General features: G+C 50.5%; 2 protein-coding genes across 2 annotated transcripts in view; both read right to left on the reverse strand.

The window, feature by feature from the left end:
- Nucleotides 1-223: 223 nt before the first annotated feature.
- On the reverse strand, nt 224-901 carry LOC101771628. Its single transcript, XM_004966965.1, has one exon. The coding sequence runs from the start codon at nt 899-901 to the stop codon at nt 224-226; it is 678 nt and encodes a 225-aa protein (XP_004967022.1).
- Nucleotides 902-11,707: 10,806 nt separating this feature from the next.
- The window catches only part of LOC111257069, a 53,758-nt gene continuing 45,829 nt past the window's right edge, over nt 11,708-19,636 (reverse strand). Inside the window, exon 9 of the mRNA XM_022826101.1 lies at nt 11,708-12,050. Within this exon, the coding sequence (XP_022681836.1) occupies nt 11,708-12,050 (343 nt within the window). The remainder of the gene's footprint in view (nt 12,051-19,636) is intronic.

A 19,636-nucleotide genomic window follows, 5' to 3' on the forward strand; every position in this document is an offset into this window, starting at 1 on the left:
CAAAATGATGGATGATGTCAGTGAAGAATTGCACCACCTGCTCGGACTTGATTTGCATGACCGGTCAAGCCTCAATCCACTTCGAGAACTTGTCAACGGCGATGACTAGGTGGGTGAAGCCTCTGAGCGCCTTTTTGAAGGGCCCGACGAGGTCCAGACCCCAGACCGCGAAGGGCCACGTGATGGGGATAGTCTGGAGTGCCTAGGCGGGCAGATGGGTTTGTCACGTGAGGAACTGGCACCTTTCGTAGGTGCGCACCATGCGGGTGGTGTCAGCTACTGCCATCAGCCAGTAGAAGCCCTGTCGAAAGGTGTTTCCGACGAGGGTTCTCGGTGCAGCGTGGTGGCCGCAGGCTCCGGCGTGGATGTCCTGGAGTAACGCCTTTCCATACTCGATTGGGATGCAGCATTGCAGGATTCTGGTATGGCTTTGCTTGTAGAGCTCCCAGTCGATGATGACAAAAGATTTGGCGCGGCGGGCGATTCTTCGCGCCTCTGTCTTGTCCGTCGGGAGCAACTCGCGGAGGAGGTAATTGAGGTACGGGGCTCTCCAGTCAGGCAGGGGGTCGGGCCCCTCTGCTAGGTTTGTGTCGATTTCCATGACCTCGAGGTCAGAGGCATTGGCCTCCGAGTCCAGGATAGGTGGCATGTGGCCGACCTCTCCCGGGTCGGCTCCGGAGTCCAGGATAGGTGGCGCGTTGCCGCCCTCTCCCAGCTCCTTGTAGCGGATTGAGGGCTTGTACTGGTCGCTGATAAAGACACCGTCGGAGACTGGCTTCCGGCCAGACGCCGCCTTTGCTAGCTCGTCAGCTGCCGCGTTGAAGCGTCTTGCGATGTGGTTGAGTTCCAGATCATCGAACTTGTCCTCGAGCTTGCGGACTTCGTTGCAGTTTGCTGCCATCTTGGGATCATGGCAGCTACACTCCTTCATGACTTGCTCGACGACTAGCTGAGAGTCGTTCCGGATGTCCAGCCGCCGGATACCCAGCTCGATGGCGATGCAAAGCCCATTGAGGAGAGCCTCGTACTCAGTGACATTGTTAGATGCGGGGAAATGGACGCGAATTATGTACCTCATGCGCACGCCGAGGGGAGAGATGAAGACTAGACCCGCTCCGACACGAGCTTTCATTAGCAACCCGTCGAAGTACATCATCCAGTACTCCTGTTTCTCTGGCGCTGGTGGCGTCTGGATCTCCGTCCACTCTGCGACAAAGTCGGTGAGTACCTGGGACTTGATGGTTGTCCGGGGGACGTAGGTAATGCCCTAGTCCATAAGCTCGAGTGCCCACTTCGTGATCCACCCCGTGGCATCCTGATTCCGGATCACTTCGTCGAGGGGGAATGATGACACGACCGTCACCAGGTGGGAGGTGAAGTAGTGGTGTAGCTTCCTCTTCGTGATGAGGACTGCGTATATGAGCTTTTGGATTTGAGGGTAGCGGGTCTTGGATTCGGACAAGACCTCGCTGACGAAGTACACCAGGCGTTGCACCTTAAGGGCGTGCCCCTCCTCCTCCTCTCGCTCCACCACTAGACCTGCGCTGACCACCTGGGTGGTTGCCGTGATGTAGGGCAGGAGTGGCTCCCCGTCAGTCAGCGGGACCAGAATTGGGGCCTTCGTCAAGATGTGCTTGATCCGGTCAAGCGCCTCCTGGGCCTCGGCGATCCACACAAAGCGATACGTCTTCCTCAGGAGTTGGTAGAGAGGGAGTCCTCGTTTGCTGAGGCATGAGATGAAGCGGCTCAGGGCCGCAAGGCATCCCGTGATGAGCTGAACTCCCCTCAGGTTTTGGATCATCCCCATATCACTGATGGCCTCTATCCTCTCCGGATTGGCTTCAATGTCGCGCACGGAGATGATGAAGCCGAGCAGCATGCCCCTTGGGACCCCAAAAATGCACTTTTCGGGGTTGAGCTTGATGCGCTTGTCTCTCAGTATTTCGAAGGCCAGTTCAAGGTCGGGGATGAGCTGGTCGCCCTTGTTGGACTTGACCATGATGTCATCCACATAGGCCTCAACGATTCGTCCGATGAGGTCCCCAAAACACTTGAGCACACATCACTGGAACGTAGCCCCCGCATTTTTGAGGCCGAACGGCATCGTGACGTAGCAGTAGGGCCCGAAAGGGGTGATGATAGAGGTCGCAAGCTGGTCAGACTCTTTCATCGTGATTTGGTGGTAGCCAGAATACGCAACAAGGAAGCTAAGGGTTTCGCACCCTGCGGTGTAGTCGACTATCTAATCTATGCGCGGCAAAGGAAACGGATCATTTGGGCATGCTTTGTTGAGACCTGTATAGTCAACACACATTCCCATTTCCCATTCTTTTTTCATACAAGAACAGGATTGGCTAACCACTTGGGGTGGTGCACTTCCTTGATGAACTCGGCCGCCAAAAGCTTCTGGAGCTCCTCACCAATGGCCTTGCGCCTCTCCTCGTCAAAGCAGCGTAATCCTTGTCTCACCGGTTTGGAGCCGGCCTTGATGTTCAAGGAGTACTCGGCAACTTCCCTTGGGATGCCTAGCATGTCCAAGGGTTTCCACGCAAAAATGTCACTGTTTGCACGGAGGAAGTCGACGAGCGCGCTTTCCTATTTGGGAGATAGGGTAGCGCCTATCTGCACCGTCCTGTCATCGATGCAGCTAGGGTCGAGAGGGACCTCCTTTACACCTTCTATGGCCTCGAAGGAGGTGGTGGACTGCTTGGAGTCAGGCAGATCCTTGGCGCCCTCCGCAAGCCGGACCGCATGGTCCTCCGAACCAGTGATGGCCGTGGCGTACTCGCAACACTCGACGTCGCACTCGTACGCCTTCTGGAAAGACGTGCCGACGGTGATGACCCCGTTGGGCTCTACCAGCTTGAGCTTGAGGTAGGTGTAGTTGGGGATGACCATGAACTTGGCGTAGCATGGCCGCCCCAAGATGGCATGGTAGGTTGCACAGAAACCCACCACCTCGAAAGTGAGGGTCTCCTTCCTAAAGTTGGAAGGAGTCTAGAAAGTGACGGGCAGATCGATCTGCCCGAGGGGCATCGCCCGTTTTCCCGGCACAATGCCGTGGAATGGCGCCTTGCTGGGACGGAGATGGGATCGGTCGATCCCCATGGCGTCGAGGTTCTCGGTGTAGAGGACGTTGAGGCTGCTACCTGTTGGAGGTATGCCCTAGAGGCAATCATAGAGATGATGATATTCCATTTGTATCCATGATTTGTATATTATGTTCATTGAATATCCATTAAAGGCTACTTGAATTGATTTGCAATTATGTGAATTGTATGTGAAACTCTTTACTTGTATGGTTATTCTAAAGTTGTCCCTAGTCGGAGTTCATGTGAGGACACACATGAATATTAGACTAGCACATGTATTAGTTGATGACTATGTTTCACAAGTCATGGACATGGAGATGTTGAACTAATAATGTGGACACATGTGGAGACATGTGCTAGGACTGACCCAACACGAGAAGTAGTTCTCTCTTTAAACAACATACACGCTTTGTCCTTAGACCTGAGATTGTCGCATGTATTCAAGATGTGGATCGACCTACTTAGGGGCTATCAAACGCTACGCCGTAACAGGGTAGTTATAAAGGTAGCTTTCGGGTTTGTCAAGAAGCATGCTATGAGACATGGTCAATCAAGATGGGATTTACCCCTCTCTGATTGAGAGTGATATGTCTGGGCCCCTCGAGTGATCGGATCCGAAAATGCATGGCCATGCTACATACGGTTAAGAGTTAACCTACAAAGGGATTCCGAATCACAGGATCGAGAAAGAGCGGTTGGCTTGAAGCTAGACCAAATATCGTGAGGCAAAGGGAATAGCATGTATATTATGTTGTGATGGTTCGTCTGATATGATCTTCGTGTGCGTATAGGAGTTGGCACGTCTTGCTAGAGGCCGCTACCGACTATTGGGCCAAGTAGGAGTACTCGGGCCATGTCTATACGTATCCGAACCCATAGGGTCACACACTTAAGGGGCTGGAAGCCCAATTCGGATCTGATCCGAGTTGGATTAGGTTTAGAAGTACTGATGGGCCTCGGACCCAGAGGCCCGTCAGGAACCTCTATAAATAGAGGGGTGGGGGCGCCCTAGGGTTGACACCTTTTGGCGAAACACATCTGCCGCGCCTCCCACGCCCTCGCCTGTTGCAACTCGTGGATCTAGCAGTCTGACTTGCGATGCTTCCTCCCTGCACGTGTGGATACCTTGGAGGTGTTGCGCCTGCAGCACTCGGACATGCCGCCGACGAGCCACGACGAGCCGACGACGAGCCGCGGCACAAGGGCGATCTTGCTGCACGTGGACGAGCTGCTAAGGAGCTGCTGGACGTTGACGTGATCGACTACGTACGACTACGTTGATCGACTACGTACAACTACGTTGATCATCTTCGCTGCATCGACGCAAATCTACATTTTCCGCACCAGTAGTGCGTCGAGTGGTAATCCCGTGATCCTTATACGGCAGTTCTTCCTGGTTTTACATGGTAGAAATTTTTATTTGCGCTAGTGTAGCCTACCTCGTATCCCAACACTGCCTCCATCCATGAGCACCTTGGTGAGGCGCTTTGTGCCGATGATGAGGTCGACGATGAGGGGGTAGCGTCTTAGCTGTAGGATGCACTCCGGGTGGTTGGACTGGTCGAAGGTTATGGTGGACCTTTACCAGTTGAGGAAGGTCGGGGTAGCGGGGTCGGCCACGTAGACTTCACGGTGTTCCAGCTTTCGGCGGCACTTGGAGTCATAGGCCGCCGGCCCGCCGAAGATCATGAAGTAGCCGTCCACGTTGGGGAAGCCGTCTTCCTTCTCCTCGCCATCCTTCTTCTCTTCTTGGGGCTTCCGCCTCCGATTGCCCTTCACTGGATTGCCCACAAAGTACCTCTTCATGAGGTTGCAGTCCTTGTAGGCGTGCTTGGCGGGGAACTCATGGTTTAGGCACGGTCCCTTGAGCAAGTTGTCGAAGAAGCCGGGGGTGCCATTAGGAGGTAGCTATCCCAGTTTGCACTCAGCAACAGCCACGAGGGGAGCCTCGCGCTACTACTTATTCTTCTTCTGCTGCCGGTTGGAGGTGCCCTCATCAGCGTCCTTTTCCCGCTTCGCCTTGCCTTTATAGCAATCAAAGATCGCCCCGACAGCCTCTTCGCCCGAGGCGAAGCTAGTGGCGATGTTGAGGAGCTCCTCAGTGGTCCACGGGCCCCTGCGTCCCAGCTCATGGACTAGAGGCCTGCAAGACGTTCCTACCAGGAAGGCTCTGATGACGTTAGCATCAGCGACGTTGGAGAGCTCCGTGCGCTTCCTGGAGAAGTGCCGGATGTAGTCTCGGAGGGACTCATCCGACCCCTGATGGCAGCTCCGGAGATCCCAGGAGTTTCCAGGGCGCATGTACGTGCCCTGGAAGTTTCCTACGAAGATTTCCTTCATGTCGTTCTAGTTACAGATCTGACCCGAGGGAATGTGTTCCAACCAGGCTCATGCCAAGTCGGCGAAGAACAGCGGGAGGTTACGAATGATGAACAGGTCGTCATCCGCCCCACCGGCCTGACAAGCAAGCCAGTAGTTGCTGAGCCAAAGCTCGAGGTTTGTCTCCCTGGAGTATTTGGCCACATTGGTGGGTTGCCTGAAGCGCGCTAGGATTGGCGTGTTCAGGATGCGCGCGGAGAAGGCCCTGGGCCCCACTAGGTTGGGGCTCGGGCTCCGATCTTCTTCGCTATCGTAGTAGCCACCACGGTGGATGTGGTAGCCGCGGTCCGCTCCATCCTCCCTGTCCACGCGGGAGCACCTCTGCACGTCCAGGGTGTCACGGGCGTCGCGGACGGGGGCGACGCGCCTTGGACGGATGGGGCTCCGCCTCCTGCAGGCGGTGGTGTTTGCCGAGCGGGCGTGGCCTGGTTTCCCTCGGGGGGAGGCTGGTGGACAGACTCCCCACGCCTTGCAGGAGGCGTGGTGGGCACTGCCCTACTGGCGTTGTACCTGCATCGCCGGGACACGAAGCTCTCTGCCTACCGAACTGCGGTGCACTCAAGCAGGTTGCGCACCTCTTGGTGGGCCGGTCGCTCTTCGGGCGTCGCTGGCTCAGGGAGTCGCCGGAGTAGGGCCGCTGCGGCGGTGATGTTCTGGCTGGCACGTGCGAAGAGTTGTGGACAATCCTCATCCTCGCAGATGCACCACTGGATGTCACGCACCCGTTGACGCGCCCTGCCTTCGTTGCAGTGGCGCTCGACCTCCTGATTGGGCACCGCGCACGCCTTCGGCAGATGTGGCCATTTTGGGACCGTGGCGAGGGCCCCGGTTGTAGCTGCAGCGCGCGGTGGGGGAGTGCGCTGCCTCCCTTCGGCGCCATTATCATTGGACCCCTTGGAGTGCACATTAGCCATGAAGCACTCGCGCGAGGGGTGGTGGCTCCTGTTGTCGGAACCAGCATCGGAGGCTGTCCCCATCACGTCCACAATCTCGCTGTTCGCGGGTGTCACGATCATGGACCGTGCCAGGAGACGACCGTAAGTCGCCATGGCATTGCGCAGGCCAAGGGGTCGTTCCTCTAAAGGAGGCCCCATGGTGCGCGCCCGGCTGCTCACCACCATTCCGGTGGCGGAGCCGGATGCGATGGGTGAGAAGGCAGGACGAGGAGAGGAATTAGCTCGATTCCCTCTCTCGTGGTGAGGAATTCCAGGCTCCCGAAGCGGATGTGGGATCCGCGAGCGAAGCCGATGTCGCGGTTGGCCATCCAAAGCCGATGATGATCGACGTACGCGCAAAGGTCCCCTACCTGGTGCGCCAACTGTCGTTGTCAAGAATTACGAGTCAAGACAACGGCAAGTGAATTTATTTTCTATGCGCGTAAGGCTCGGATGGTTGCACGAGAGGACACGAGGTTTATAATAGTTCGGGCGAGATTGACCCTACATCTAGTGTGGGGAGCTGCTCGTGTTACTCATGCAGAGTTTGTAGTAGGGGTTACAAATGGGCGAGAGAGGGAAGCTGGTCCCAAGTCTCTGTGGGTGTGCACTGATGCTCATGAGGAGAGTGTGTGAGTTGGGGGGTGTTCGGTTGGCTTGAGAGCTGTCTTGCTCGGTCCCCCCAGTCCTCCTTTTATAGGTAAGGAAGGGATGGGAGTTACAATTGAGCCAGGAGTAAGGAGAAGTAAAAGAGATAAGCAAGTAAGTAAAGTAAAGCACAGGGAGAAGGACTGAGTCCCCAGGGTCGTCGCCTTCCCTCCCAATTTTTTGTCTCCTGTCAGCATGACCGCCGGAGGGGAATGGATGTCGTTGGGCCCTGTAGACGACCCAGCGGTCGGCCGCTGTAACCGAGCGTGCGGGACGTGTCTAGCGACTGATTGCTGTAGCCATGCAAGATGATGATGATGATGTCTGGCCACCGCAATGGTGCACGTCATGGAGGACGGTCGACACGTCTCTGCCGCTAGACCAAGCACGAAACCGGGTGGTGCTCCCCTCCTATGCTAGGGAGCGTGGGTAAGGAGTGCCCTACGACAAACAGGGGAGGCAGCGGATTAGGACGGTGCTGCTGTAGCCCTGTGTGGTCGTGGCTATAGTGTACCACTCGAATACTGTGGCGGGTCACGTCGAGGAGCGCGGGCACCTTTCTGCGCGCCAGAGCTGCATCGCATTTATGGCGAGGTCGGTGGGGGCCCATGAGATTTGCACCCTTGTCCGCTGATCCGCACCCGACCTCGGGCGAGGCAAAGCTCTGTCCTGTGGGTATGGATCTTTTCGACTCATTGTGCCTAGGGTCGGGCGAGGCAGAGCCTTGCATTGAGGGGTCGGACGCCTAACCCCTTCCGCCTAGGGTCGGGCGAGGCGGAGACCTGTCACGAGGGATCGGGCGCGTCCGACCCCTCTCGCCCGAGGGTCGGGCAAGGCGGAGCTCTCTCGGCTGAGATGAGGAGCGGCCTCGGGGCGTCGGGCATGTCCGACCCCTTGTCCCAGAGGTCGGGCCATGTTGGCGGAGGTTACTGTTGCTTGAGGTGGGCCCATGCCCTTATGACCATCATTTAGGGAGTATAAAGAGGTCGTTAATGTTTCCCCCCAACACTTATAGTTGTAGAGTGAGCAACAAGTAACTCCTATAACTCGCGAGTGATAGGAAATCAGTCGACTTTTACCGAGTCTTATTTAGCACAACGACTACTCGGCCTATCATGCTAGTATTCAACCATAGGTACCTAACATTATGCAACTAAATTTTCAAGCAACTCCTATGAACGTAAATACACAAACATAAGAACATATATATTGTATGAATTCAGAAAACTAGGTTACGCTCCGGGGCTTGCCTTTAGGTTCATGGAAAGTTAGCTGGTCTTCGGGATCTTGATCTGGCTCAGGCTCAGGTTCTGCGTGATGTAGCTCTGCGGCGGGTTCCTCTTCTAGCGTGGGGTGGAGCTCGTAGGTTCCGTTGGCAATATTAATTTCTACACGATATGCATACGCAGATAGTTCAAATTTCCATGCTCCCACATGCAGGATGCAAGACATGAATTATTGTTGAAGTGTAAGATGCATTTCGACCACATTCACCTAAACAAGGTTCTAGACTTTTATTATCTTCATGAAGTAAGGTGTGTTGTGGTGTAAAACTCGGGGTTGACTTTGATGGTGATTGTGTACACATTTAAGGTTCTTACAACTTAGACCTCACAAGGAAGGTGGGGGTCACTTTAGGGTTGTTCAAGGTTCATTTGGAAAGTTATTTTGTTTTTGAATATTTTTCTGTACCTCTTCCGTAAATTACCACTTAAGCTGGCTAGGACTTAATGTTTTCTTTATTCATTTAAACCAGTTCATCTTCCAAAATTTGTTTCCGTATTCAAACAGCAACATATGACACTAAAAAGTTAGCAGTATCTCCACCATGTCATCACTGAGTTACTGTAAAAAATTGGGATCCATTGGATTAGCACAAAAATAATTAAAATTGTTCTATTACCCAAAGGTAGCATGCCCTTAACCATTTTTATCACAAAATCTGCAGTGATTCCGAGGGTGAAATTTAATTAGTGGGTTGAAAGTGTGTTACAGAGACTTGGGTGAATTTTTCATGATTTTTAGTGAAGGACAATTGTTTCCCATATTTATCTACTATTTATCTTTCTAGAAAAAGAAAGGCATGTTTCACTAAGTTTCATTCAATGTTTCATATTTTTCCTAAGAACTATACTTTAAAACTAAGCTACTCCAAGTGGTTTCACATTTTTCTCTGCTCTGGATTAAATCTTATGCAAAAATAAAGATTTAACCCTAGATTCAAAGATAAAGTTAAAACAGTGATATAAAGTTTTATACCAGGTTCCTAACTACTTTTCCAAGCTTCTACTCACTGAAACAACCACTTTAGAAGTGGATTTGTCTTTTTTAAGTTTTTTTTATTTACCATGATTTAAAAGGCCTAAGCAAGAGATAAAAGTATAGAGCATTATTTCTAACAGTAACATGAGCAAGGTTATTTTTCCATGAAACTAGGTACCTCAATGAGTCCAACAAAATTTATTTGACATTTTTCAAAGCTTCCTACATTTTTTAGTGCATTTCCAAAGTTCCTTTATTTATCTGCCTTTTTAAAACACATAAACCGAGACAGTTTTACACCGGGGCCCTTAAGGTTTTCAAAGTCTTACAGATAAGCCCCTAACTCTAACAACTAGGCCCCTACGAAGCTTTCCCAATCACACCCGTGCCCCTATGGAGTCACGGTGGCCGGTGGCGGGTGGCTTCGATTCCGGCAATGGCCGGCCTAATCGCGGGGGAGAAGTAACCGGGGAGGTGCGCTAGCTCACTATGAGGGCCTTGGCGGCGGTTGGGGGTGAGGAGACGGTGTGTGGACAGCGGAACAGTGTGGGGAAGGAAAGCTCGGGTGGCGGTGAAGTCCGGCGGCGTTCTGGCACTCCAGGGGCTCTTCGTGGGCAACGGACGGCGCGGAGAGGTGTGCGTGATTCCGGCGAAGAGGGCGGAGGTATTGGCGAGGCGCGAGGTGGTGCAAAGCAGGGGGCTCCACGGAGGGGTGGTGCGGCGGCGCTTAGAGCACAGGGGCGGCGGAGCTTGGCGAGTGCGGGGAGCCTTGAGGCAGCGCATTGACCCCTTTTATAGGACCGGGGAGGTGCTGAGGGTGAAGCAGGGCTCCTAGCGCTGGCGAGTAGGGCTGGAGGGGGAGCAGAGGGCTGCTAGTGCCGGAGGATAGGTGGCGGGTGCCATTGGCGGAAGGAGCGGAGCTCCAAGGCGCAATCTCACGGGCATTGGCCTGGCGGGATAGCAACCGCGCGGAAACGATTTGCCAGGTGAAGCTATTGGGGAGCGAGGGCCTTGTGCTGTCACGGTCGCGGTCGGGGTTGGCGGAGGCGGTTCGACCCATGCTTGGCGGTGGTGTGGCGCGTCAGCATCGGGCGGAGCTCGCTCGGGACGGGGTGAAGGGGATGCATGGCAGAGGGGAGGATAGGGTCGGGCGCTTACTGCGCAACCGAGCGAGCGAGTTCTCTTGTCTTGGCTGCCGGTTGGCCATCGGCGAGCTCGCCGGTGAGCGAGAGCCACGCGGCGGGCGGCGCACAGACGAATGTGCTGGGCGCGCTCTGGCGTCGGGGCATTCCCGAGGCAGGTCAAAGGGCTGAGGTTTAGGTTGAGTCTTAGTGAGATTTTTAACTAAACTTTAACTTTTCCCTTTCTAAGATTTGTAGCCCTTAAGTCAAAGTTTAAAACTTACAAAGGGTGTCACTTCCAAATCAAAATAGATTTGAAGTTATGGGGTTCCAAAGTTTGCTAGAACGCCAGTCATCCAGACTTGGGCAGATTTCCAAGTTCGCTGATTTTCAAGGTTTTGGCTGTTTTTGATCTGAATTTTGAACGGATTTCGGATTGAATTAGGGCAAAGTGTTATTGACAAAGTTGTTTTACAAACTGAGTACTAAAACTCTTATAAAGGGTTTTTCTTAAGTTCAGTGTAACTTTTGTGAGTAACTTGCTTGCCAAGATATATGCTTTGAACTGCTCTCAGACTTTGGCCAAACTTTTGAAAAGCTTTTGTGCAGATTTCGGCCTAACTCCAATAATCAAAGTTGTCAAAGACTTGTATGACTAAAAATTTTATATAACATTTGACTTGATCTTACATTAGAAATTTCGAGAAAAAGGGCTGCAAAGTTGAGGAAATTCGCTATTTTCAGCACTTGAGTTTTTGAAGTGAGTTTCAAAAGCTACAAAGTTTGCTTCTAGTTTTTGAACCTCTTCCACTTCAAACTAGCAAAAGTGCTAATAAGGAAAGTAGTTAGAAATGTAAAACTCTACAACTTTTAGTTTGGAAAAACTTTAAGTTTCTATACAAAATTTTAAGTTTTGACTTAACCCCAAACTTAAGCTTTTAAGGGAGAAAATGACTTTTCACTTGCTAAATTAGTGTCTAAGCCTCCTATTCCAACTTAACCAAGTGCAGTTTAAGTAGAGTTGTTACAGTCATGCGATCAAGTCACAGATTTTGGCCAACTTCGTGGCTGAGTGGATGGAGATCCAGAAGCCGCCTTCCCTGTAGAGGCCAGAACACTAGACCATGTACTTTGATGGCGCCCTCAACCTCGAAGGAGCCGGCGCGGGGTCCTATTCATATCCCCCAAATGTGAGAAGCTCAAGTATATGCTCCAGATCCACTACAAGGCCACCAATAATGGCGTTGAGTATGAAGCTCTCGTCCATGGCCTACGCATCACTGTTACCCTGGGAATCAAACGCATCCTTGCTTATGACGACTCTAAGGTTGTCATCGAGCAAGTCAATGAAAATTGGGACTGCAGCAAGGAATCCATGGACGCTTACTGCGTGGAAATCCACAAACTTCAGGCCAACTTCGACGGCCTCGAGTTCCACCATGTTCCCAAAGACCATAACATTGCCGCCGATGTCTTGTCCAAGCTCGGCTCCAAGCACGCACAGGTTCCGGCCAGCATATTCGTACAAGATCTCTGAAAACCTTCCATCAAAATCTTGGACCTGGACCAAGTCAACGATGCTGGCGCTCAGGCCGGAGCCGACCCAAAAACCACTAATAATGTCATGATGATTGAGGCAGAAGAAGACTAGCGCACCCTATTCATAGCCTTGATCACCGACAAGATGGCGCTAGAGGACAAGATAGAGCATGAAAATTCAGCTAGGTGCAGTGCAAACTACATCATCATCCGCAAGGAGCTCTATAGGAAAGCTGCATCTATAAGGATTCTGATGAAGTGCATTCTACGTGGCGACGGCATTGAACTCCTGCATGAAATCCACTCGGGAACATGTAGCAACCACGCCGCCTTGGGTACTTTGGTCGGCAAAACCTTTTGCTCTAGTTTCTACTAGCCAACAGCGGTGGACGACGCGAAGGAGCTCGTCCAAAGGTGCAAAGGGTGTCAATTCTTCTCTAAGCAACAACACCTTCTGGCTCAGGCCCTGCGCACCATCCTAGCCTTTCGCACACTGAGGGCTGGACATGGTCGGACCCTTCAAGACCGCTCCGGGCAGCTACACACACATCTTCATGGCAGTTGACAAACTTACCAAGTGGATTGAAGTCAAGGCTATCCCCAGCATCGAGTCAGCTAAAGCCGCTCAGTTCGTGGAGGAAATTATGCACCACTTTGGAGTGCCAAATAGAATCATAACCGACCTTGGCGCACAATTCATAGGCTCCGAGTTCTGGGACTTCTGCCAAGACAACCTCATCGACGTATACTACTCCTCAGTAGCGTACCCACGCTGCAACGGCTAGGTCGAACGTGCGAACAGGATGGTCCTCTAGTCCCTCAAGTCACGCATCTTCGACAACACGTCCAAGTACTCCACCAAGTGCCTATGCAAGCTACCCCATGTCATCTAGGGCCTACGAACACAGAAGAGCCGGGCTACCGGCTACACCCCGTTCTTTATGGTATACGGCTCAGAGGCTGTCCTGCCATCCGACGTGGCCTTTGGCGCCCCACGTATCCGATACTACGAGGAGGGTAAGGCAGAAAAAAGTCGGCGGGTCAACATCGACAGCCTCGATGAGCATCGTGAGGCAGCCCTCATCCCCTTTCTTTCATTTTATCTCCCTAAGGTAAAATAATGCATGTGGATTTTCAGCATTTGACCTAGAGTTTTCGAGGTAAACTTTTTAACCAACTCAACCACTTTGTTTTGGTGATGAGCAATGACTCCTTTTATTTAATTAGTTTTTAATTAGTTTTATGGCGGTAAAGTTAAAATACTTGAACATAGCGTACTGCTCAAGACCTTAGAGTGAAAGAGGCTCAACCCTCGAGGCTAGAACATCGCAGCAAGCACGACTTCCCCGGCAAGCTCGCCGTCTTGCGGCAAATGTCGGCCTCTACTGGACTGATCATTCAACCCTCAAGGGTCCTCTGGCCGTACACAAGACAAGCACAGAGCTAGGCCGCACCTTCCATCAGTTAACCTCGCAAAGTTAACCTCGGGCTTCTAGTCATTTCCAAACCGGTTAACCTCGCATAGTCGCAATCCGGACGCACACGAGGCTAGAAGCCAGCACGGTTAACCTCACAAAGTCGCAATCCGGACGTACGCAAGGCTAGAGGCCAGCACGGTTAACCTCGCAAAGTCTCAAATCAAGTTGTGCTTGAAAACTCTTCTAACCTCGAAACTAAACAACTTGGCTAACCTCGCTAGTTTTGGGCCAAGACAGCAAAACTCAGCTAACCTTGCTAGCTCCGGATCAACGAACAAAACCCAGCTAACCTTGCATCTTCTTTACTACTTCGGGACTTTGAAGCTAACAACTAATGATAACTAAACCTCAATTGAAAGAGCCCTTGAAGCTGTTACATAACACGGCATCGAAGCTGACCCTCATAGCAAGAACCTCCGTGTAACCTATAAAAGAGGATAGGGCGTTGCTAGTGATGAGGACACCACGAGTACATCTACACCAGCAGCACCTCAGGCGCCTCCAGTTGCTCCTCCACCTCAGGCGCCTACAGTTGCTCATCCAGTTGGGCCAATCACTCGAGCCCGTGCGAGAGAATTAAACTTCATCATGCTGTTAAGGAACGAAGGCCCATCGGAATAAGAAGATGGCCCAACAGGGCAGCCCAGGTGGGGCGCCTAGGGTTGGGCGCCGTGACCCCTTCGGACTCCAGGGGCTGCGCCCCCTTTATTTAGTCCGAGTCCTTTTTGTTTACGACTTGAGTTTTGTTTTACATCTAGCTTTAGCTACTCTTGAACACGCGCAAATACGCGCTGTCCTTGTGATTCAGAACTCCACCTTCGAGTGATATTTAGATTGCTCGCCTCTCTTTCTTGTTCGTTCTTCGATTGCGGACAGGAATCGATCTTCGTGATCAGGCTGATCTCGCACCAGCGAGGTTGGTAACCATCGGGAGTTGGTTCAGCGATTGCATTGGCGCTTCGGGTTCGCTCGTCGTAGTCGGATCGTGAGGGTCTACTTCCACCAAGTCGAATTTATCTCCACTCACTGAAAGATCGGGCACTCCGACTCTATCAAGTGGTATCAGCTTTCCAGGTTGATCGGTGAGTTTTACCGAGTGTTTTTCCCTTCCTACAGTCCACAAAAACCAAAACAAATTTTTTTCAGGTTAGATCCTTTGTCCCAGCAACCGTTTAGCCTCGCACATTCTTTCAATAAGTGTCTTTGTTGAATTTGTGTGCCTACTCGTTCAATTGTTGCTGGTTACTTGTGTTTAATCTTTTGTTTCTCGTTTTTCATCTAACCCTAGTTTTCGCCGCCGCCGCCGTTCCGCTGCTCGCCAACCCTACCAGCCGCGCCCACCGCACCTCCCCCCGCGACAACCGCGCCGCGCCATCCCACTACTCCGATCGCCCCTCCCTTGTCAAAAAAAAAAAGATCGAAAGCAATAAAAAAAAAGGAAAGTGAAAAAAAAAGGAAAGAAGCAAAAAAAAAAGACGAAGAAGAATCCAACAGGGAGAAGGAAGGTGATTCGGATTTGTTTCGGTGGAACCTCCCTTTGCGCGCGCCGTGACTCCTCCTGGGTCACGACTCTCTGGTGTTAATTCCCCCCTTCCCCACGCATTCCGTGCCAGCCTTTCACATCCGTATCTTTTTTTTACCGGAATACCCCTGTACTTTCGGAAAAAGTGTGTGCCGCAATTTGATATTTGAGATCCTCTGTGTTCATATTATCAGTTTTGGGGCACCCTCTGTAAAAAAAAAAAAAACAGAAATAAAAAAAAAAAGAGGTGCGCCCTCTCCACCTTGCCTCTGTTCTTTCGATTTTTCCTTGTTACCAGCAACTCTTGTTACGTGTTTGGCACTATCTTTCAACTTTGCATTATTGTTTGATTGTGCTAATCCTTCATTTGAGTGCAGCCTTCCCAGAACTCCACATAGTTCTACGACGAGCATATTTTGTTTCTCCAGGCAATCGCTCCTCCAATCTTTCGTGAGTTCCACCGGTTGGTTGCAGTTCGCCCCTGTGTGCGTGGTAAGAACGGATAAGAATTTGATAACAGCACTAGTGTGAGCGCCTTGTGAGCTGTTACACCCCTATTTTGTCGTCGCTTGTGTTCTTGTCTTTGCGCTAACCATGGCAGATGATGTCGACGCGGGGGCTGACCAGCTGCAGGGCATACGGGCGCAAGTTGAAGGGCTTGTCACCGACATTCAGACGATTCATGAACGGCTGGACTCGACGATCTCCTCGACGACCGAGCGGTGTGATCAGCTCGACCTTGCACAGACGGCCGCTAAGGCCACACTCGACTCAGTTGTGGCAAGACTCGATGCATTGCACACTACAGTCGCAGAGTTACAGCAGGGTTATGGTGGTGACTCGGACCAGGACGATGGCGACCGCCGAGGCCGTGCCCGCCGCGTGCCACGCCGTTCCGGTGGTAATGATTCCTTTTCCAAGATTAAATTTAAAATCCCACCTTTTAATGGCAAATATGATCCTGCTGCATATCTTGATTGGGAATTAGAAGTTGAACAGAAATTTTCATGCCATGATATTCTTGCTAATTCTCAAGTTAAAGCTGCTATTAGTGAATTTACTGATTTTGCTTTAATTTGGTGGCGTGAATATAAACACAAACATCCCAATACCATTCCAACCACTTGGGAGCAATTAAAAACTGCTATGCGCCACAAATTTGTGCCTTCTTTTTATGCTCGCGATTTGCTTAATAAAATGCAACGTTTTCAGCAAGGTTCCAAATCTGTTGAGGAATATTTCCAGGAATTACAAATAGGCATGATTCGTTGTGGGTTATTGGAGGAAAACGATGCTGCTATGGCACGTTTTCGTGGTGGTTTGAACCGCGAAATTCAGGATATACTTGATTATAAGGACTACACAGATATGACAACATTATTTGAATATGCTTGCAAAGCTGAACGTGAAGTGCAGGGACGCCGCTCGAAGACATATTCTAACTCTTTTGCAGGAAGAAGCTCGACATCCAACTCCGCACCCGCTCTCCCTGCGCCACCCACGCCCACCACTACACCGCGCGAGCGAACGGCCAAACCTGCAAGCGCTGCCCCTTCCACAGGCGCCGCCCCTCCCACAGGCCGTACACGGGATATTCAGTGTCATCGTTGCAAAGGATTTGGCCATGTGATTCGGGACTGTCCGAACAAGCGCACTTTGCTTCTTCGTGATGATGGTGAGTACTCTTCCGCTAGTGATTCTGAAGATACTCGACATGCGATGCTTGCCACTGACCATGCAGCTATGGAGGTACATGTCAACCCGGGTGACGCCGATAGGTATGAAAGTCTTGTTGTGCAGCGTGTTCTTAGTACACAGGTCGCACCGTCCGAGAAGAATCAGCGACACACTCTTTTCCATACCAAGGGCGTTGTGCAGGAGCGGTCGATTCGCATCATCATCGACAGCGGCAGCTGCAACAATTTGGCGAGTACCATGCTGGTTGAAAAGTTGTCTTTACCCACTCGTAAGCATCCACATCCATATCACATTCAATGGCTTAATGATGGTGGGAAAATTAGAATTACTCGATCAGTCCGTGTTCCTTTCTCCATGGGTGCTTATTCTGATTTTGTCGATTGTGATGTTATTCCCATGGAAGCATGCTCTCTGTTACTTGGGCGACCTTGGCAATATGATACTGATAGCTTGCATCATGGTCGTTCAAATCACTATTCTTTCATGTTTAAGGGTCAGAAAATAATTATACATCCAATGACACCTGAACAAATTCTTAAAGATGATCTTGCTAGAGCTGCTAAAACTGCTAAACAACTTGAACCATCGACATCTCTTAATTCTGAAATCAAGTTGAATGCTCCTGTTTTGCTTGCCACACGTGCTGATTTTGATGAGTTACGCGATGCTCCTTTGCCATGCTATGCCCTTATATGCTCTAGTGTGCTCGTTTCACTTGATGATGCACCATCTTTGGATATTCCCCCTGCGGTTGCTAACATTTTGCAGGAGTACGCTGATGTCTTTCCAAAAGATTTGCCACCGGGACTTCCACCACTTCGTGGCATTGAGCACCAGATCGACCTCATTCCCGGCGCACAGCTTCCGAACCGCGCACCGTACCGTACAAATCCGGATGAGACGAAGGAAATCCAGCGCCAGGTACAGGCGTTGCTTGACAAGGGTTATATTCGTGAGTCTCTTAGCCCTTGCTCCGTTCCTGTGTTACTTGTTCCAAAGAAAGATGGCTCATGGCGTATGTGTGTAGACTGTCGTGCTATTAATAACATTACCATTCGCTACCGATACCCTATACCACGCCTTGATGATATGCTAGATGAGCTTAGTGGTGCCATTATTTTCACTAAGATTGATTTGCGTAGTGGCTACCATCAGATTCGCATGAAATTAGGTGATGAATGGAAAACGGCTTTTAAAACGAAATTTGGGTTATATGAATGGTTGGTTATGCCGTTTGGTTTGACAAATGCTCCCAGCACATTTATGCGTTTGATGAATGAAGTTCTGAGGCCCTTCATAGGATTGTTTGTAGTTGTCTATTTTGATGATATCCTCATTTACAGCAAGTCTATGGAAGAGCATTTAGAACATTTGCGTGCTGTTTTTGATGCATTGCGTGTGGCCCATTTATTTGCTAACCTCGAAAAATGCATGTTTTGCACACAACGTGTCTCGTTTCTTGGCTATGTTGTTACTCCACAGGGCATTGAGGTGGATAGCAGCAAGATTGATGCCATTCGGGAGTGGCCTACACCGACGACGGTCACACAAATTCGAAGCTTTCTTGGCCTTGCAGGTTTCTACCGCCGGTTTGTTCGTGATTTTAGCTCCATTGCAGCGCCTCTACATGAGCTTACAAAGAAGGATGTTCCCTTTGCTTGGAGTGATTCGCAAGAGGTTGCGTTCAGCACCTTGAAAGATAAGTTAACCAATGCTCCTCTCTTGCAGTTGCCTGATTTTACTAAAGTGTTTGAGCTTGAATGCGATGCTAGCGGTATTGGGCTAGGTGCTGTTTTGTTACAAGAAGGAAAACCGGTTGCTTACTTTAGTGAGAAATTAAGTGGTGCTAGCTTGAATTATTCTACTTATGATAAGGAGCTTTATGCTTTAGTGCGCACTTTGCATACTTGGCAGCACTACCTTTGGCATCGCGAGTTTATAATTCATTCTGATCATGAGGCTTTAAAACATATTCGTACCCAAACAAACCTGAACCGTCGTCATGCTAAATGGGTAGAATTCATTGAGTCTTTCCCTTACATTATTAAACACAAGAGCGGGAAGGAAAATGTCATTGCTGATGCTTTGTCTCGTCGCTATACCATGCTGTCACAGTTAGATTTTAAAATCTTTGGCTTGCAAACTGTGAAGGATCAATATGTGGATGATGCTGATTTTAAAGATGCTTTCGCCCACTGTATTCATGGCAAACCATGGGGCAAATTTCACATACAGGACGGGTTCCTGTTTCGCGCTCACAAGCTGTGTGTTCCAGCTAGCTCGGTTCGTCGTTTGTTGTTACAGGAAGCGCATGGAGGCGGTCTCATGGGGCACTTTGGCGTCTACAAGACGCATGAAGTGCTGGCTGCCCACTTCTTTTGGCCCCGGATGCGCGCTGATGTTGAGCGCCTTGTTGCCCGCTGCACTACTTGCCAGAAAGCTAAGTCACGATTAAACAACCATGGTTTGTACATGCCTTTGCCTGTTCCTACTTCCCCTTGGCTTGATATTTCTATGGACTTTGTTTTGGGATTGCCTAGAACTAAGAAGGGGAGGGACAGTATTTTTGTGGTTGTTGATCGTTTCTCCAAAATGGCTCATTTTATACCTTGTCATAAGACTGATGATGCTAGCAATGTTGCTGAATTGTTCTTTCGTGAGATTATTCGTTTGCATGGTATTCCAAATACAATAGTCTCTGATCGTGATGCTAAGTTTCTCAGTCATTTTTGGAGATCACTATGGAATAAAATGGGAACTAAATTGCTGTTTAGCACCACTTGTCACCCTCAGACTGATGGACAAACTGAGGTGGTTAATCGAACCTTGTCCACTATGCTTAGGGCTGTTTTAGATAAACACTTGAAACGTTGGGAAGATTGCTTGCCTCATGTTGAGTTTGCTTATAATCATGCAACGCATTCTTCTACAAAGATGTGTCCTTTTCAAGTTGTTTATGGTT

The sequence above is a fragment of the Setaria italica genome, chromosome IV (genome assembly GCF_000263155.2).
Source record: "Setaria italica strain Yugu1 chromosome IV, Setaria_italica_v2.0, whole genome shotgun sequence".
Lineage (NCBI taxonomy): Eukaryota > Viridiplantae > Streptophyta > Magnoliopsida > Poales > Poaceae > Setaria > Setaria italica.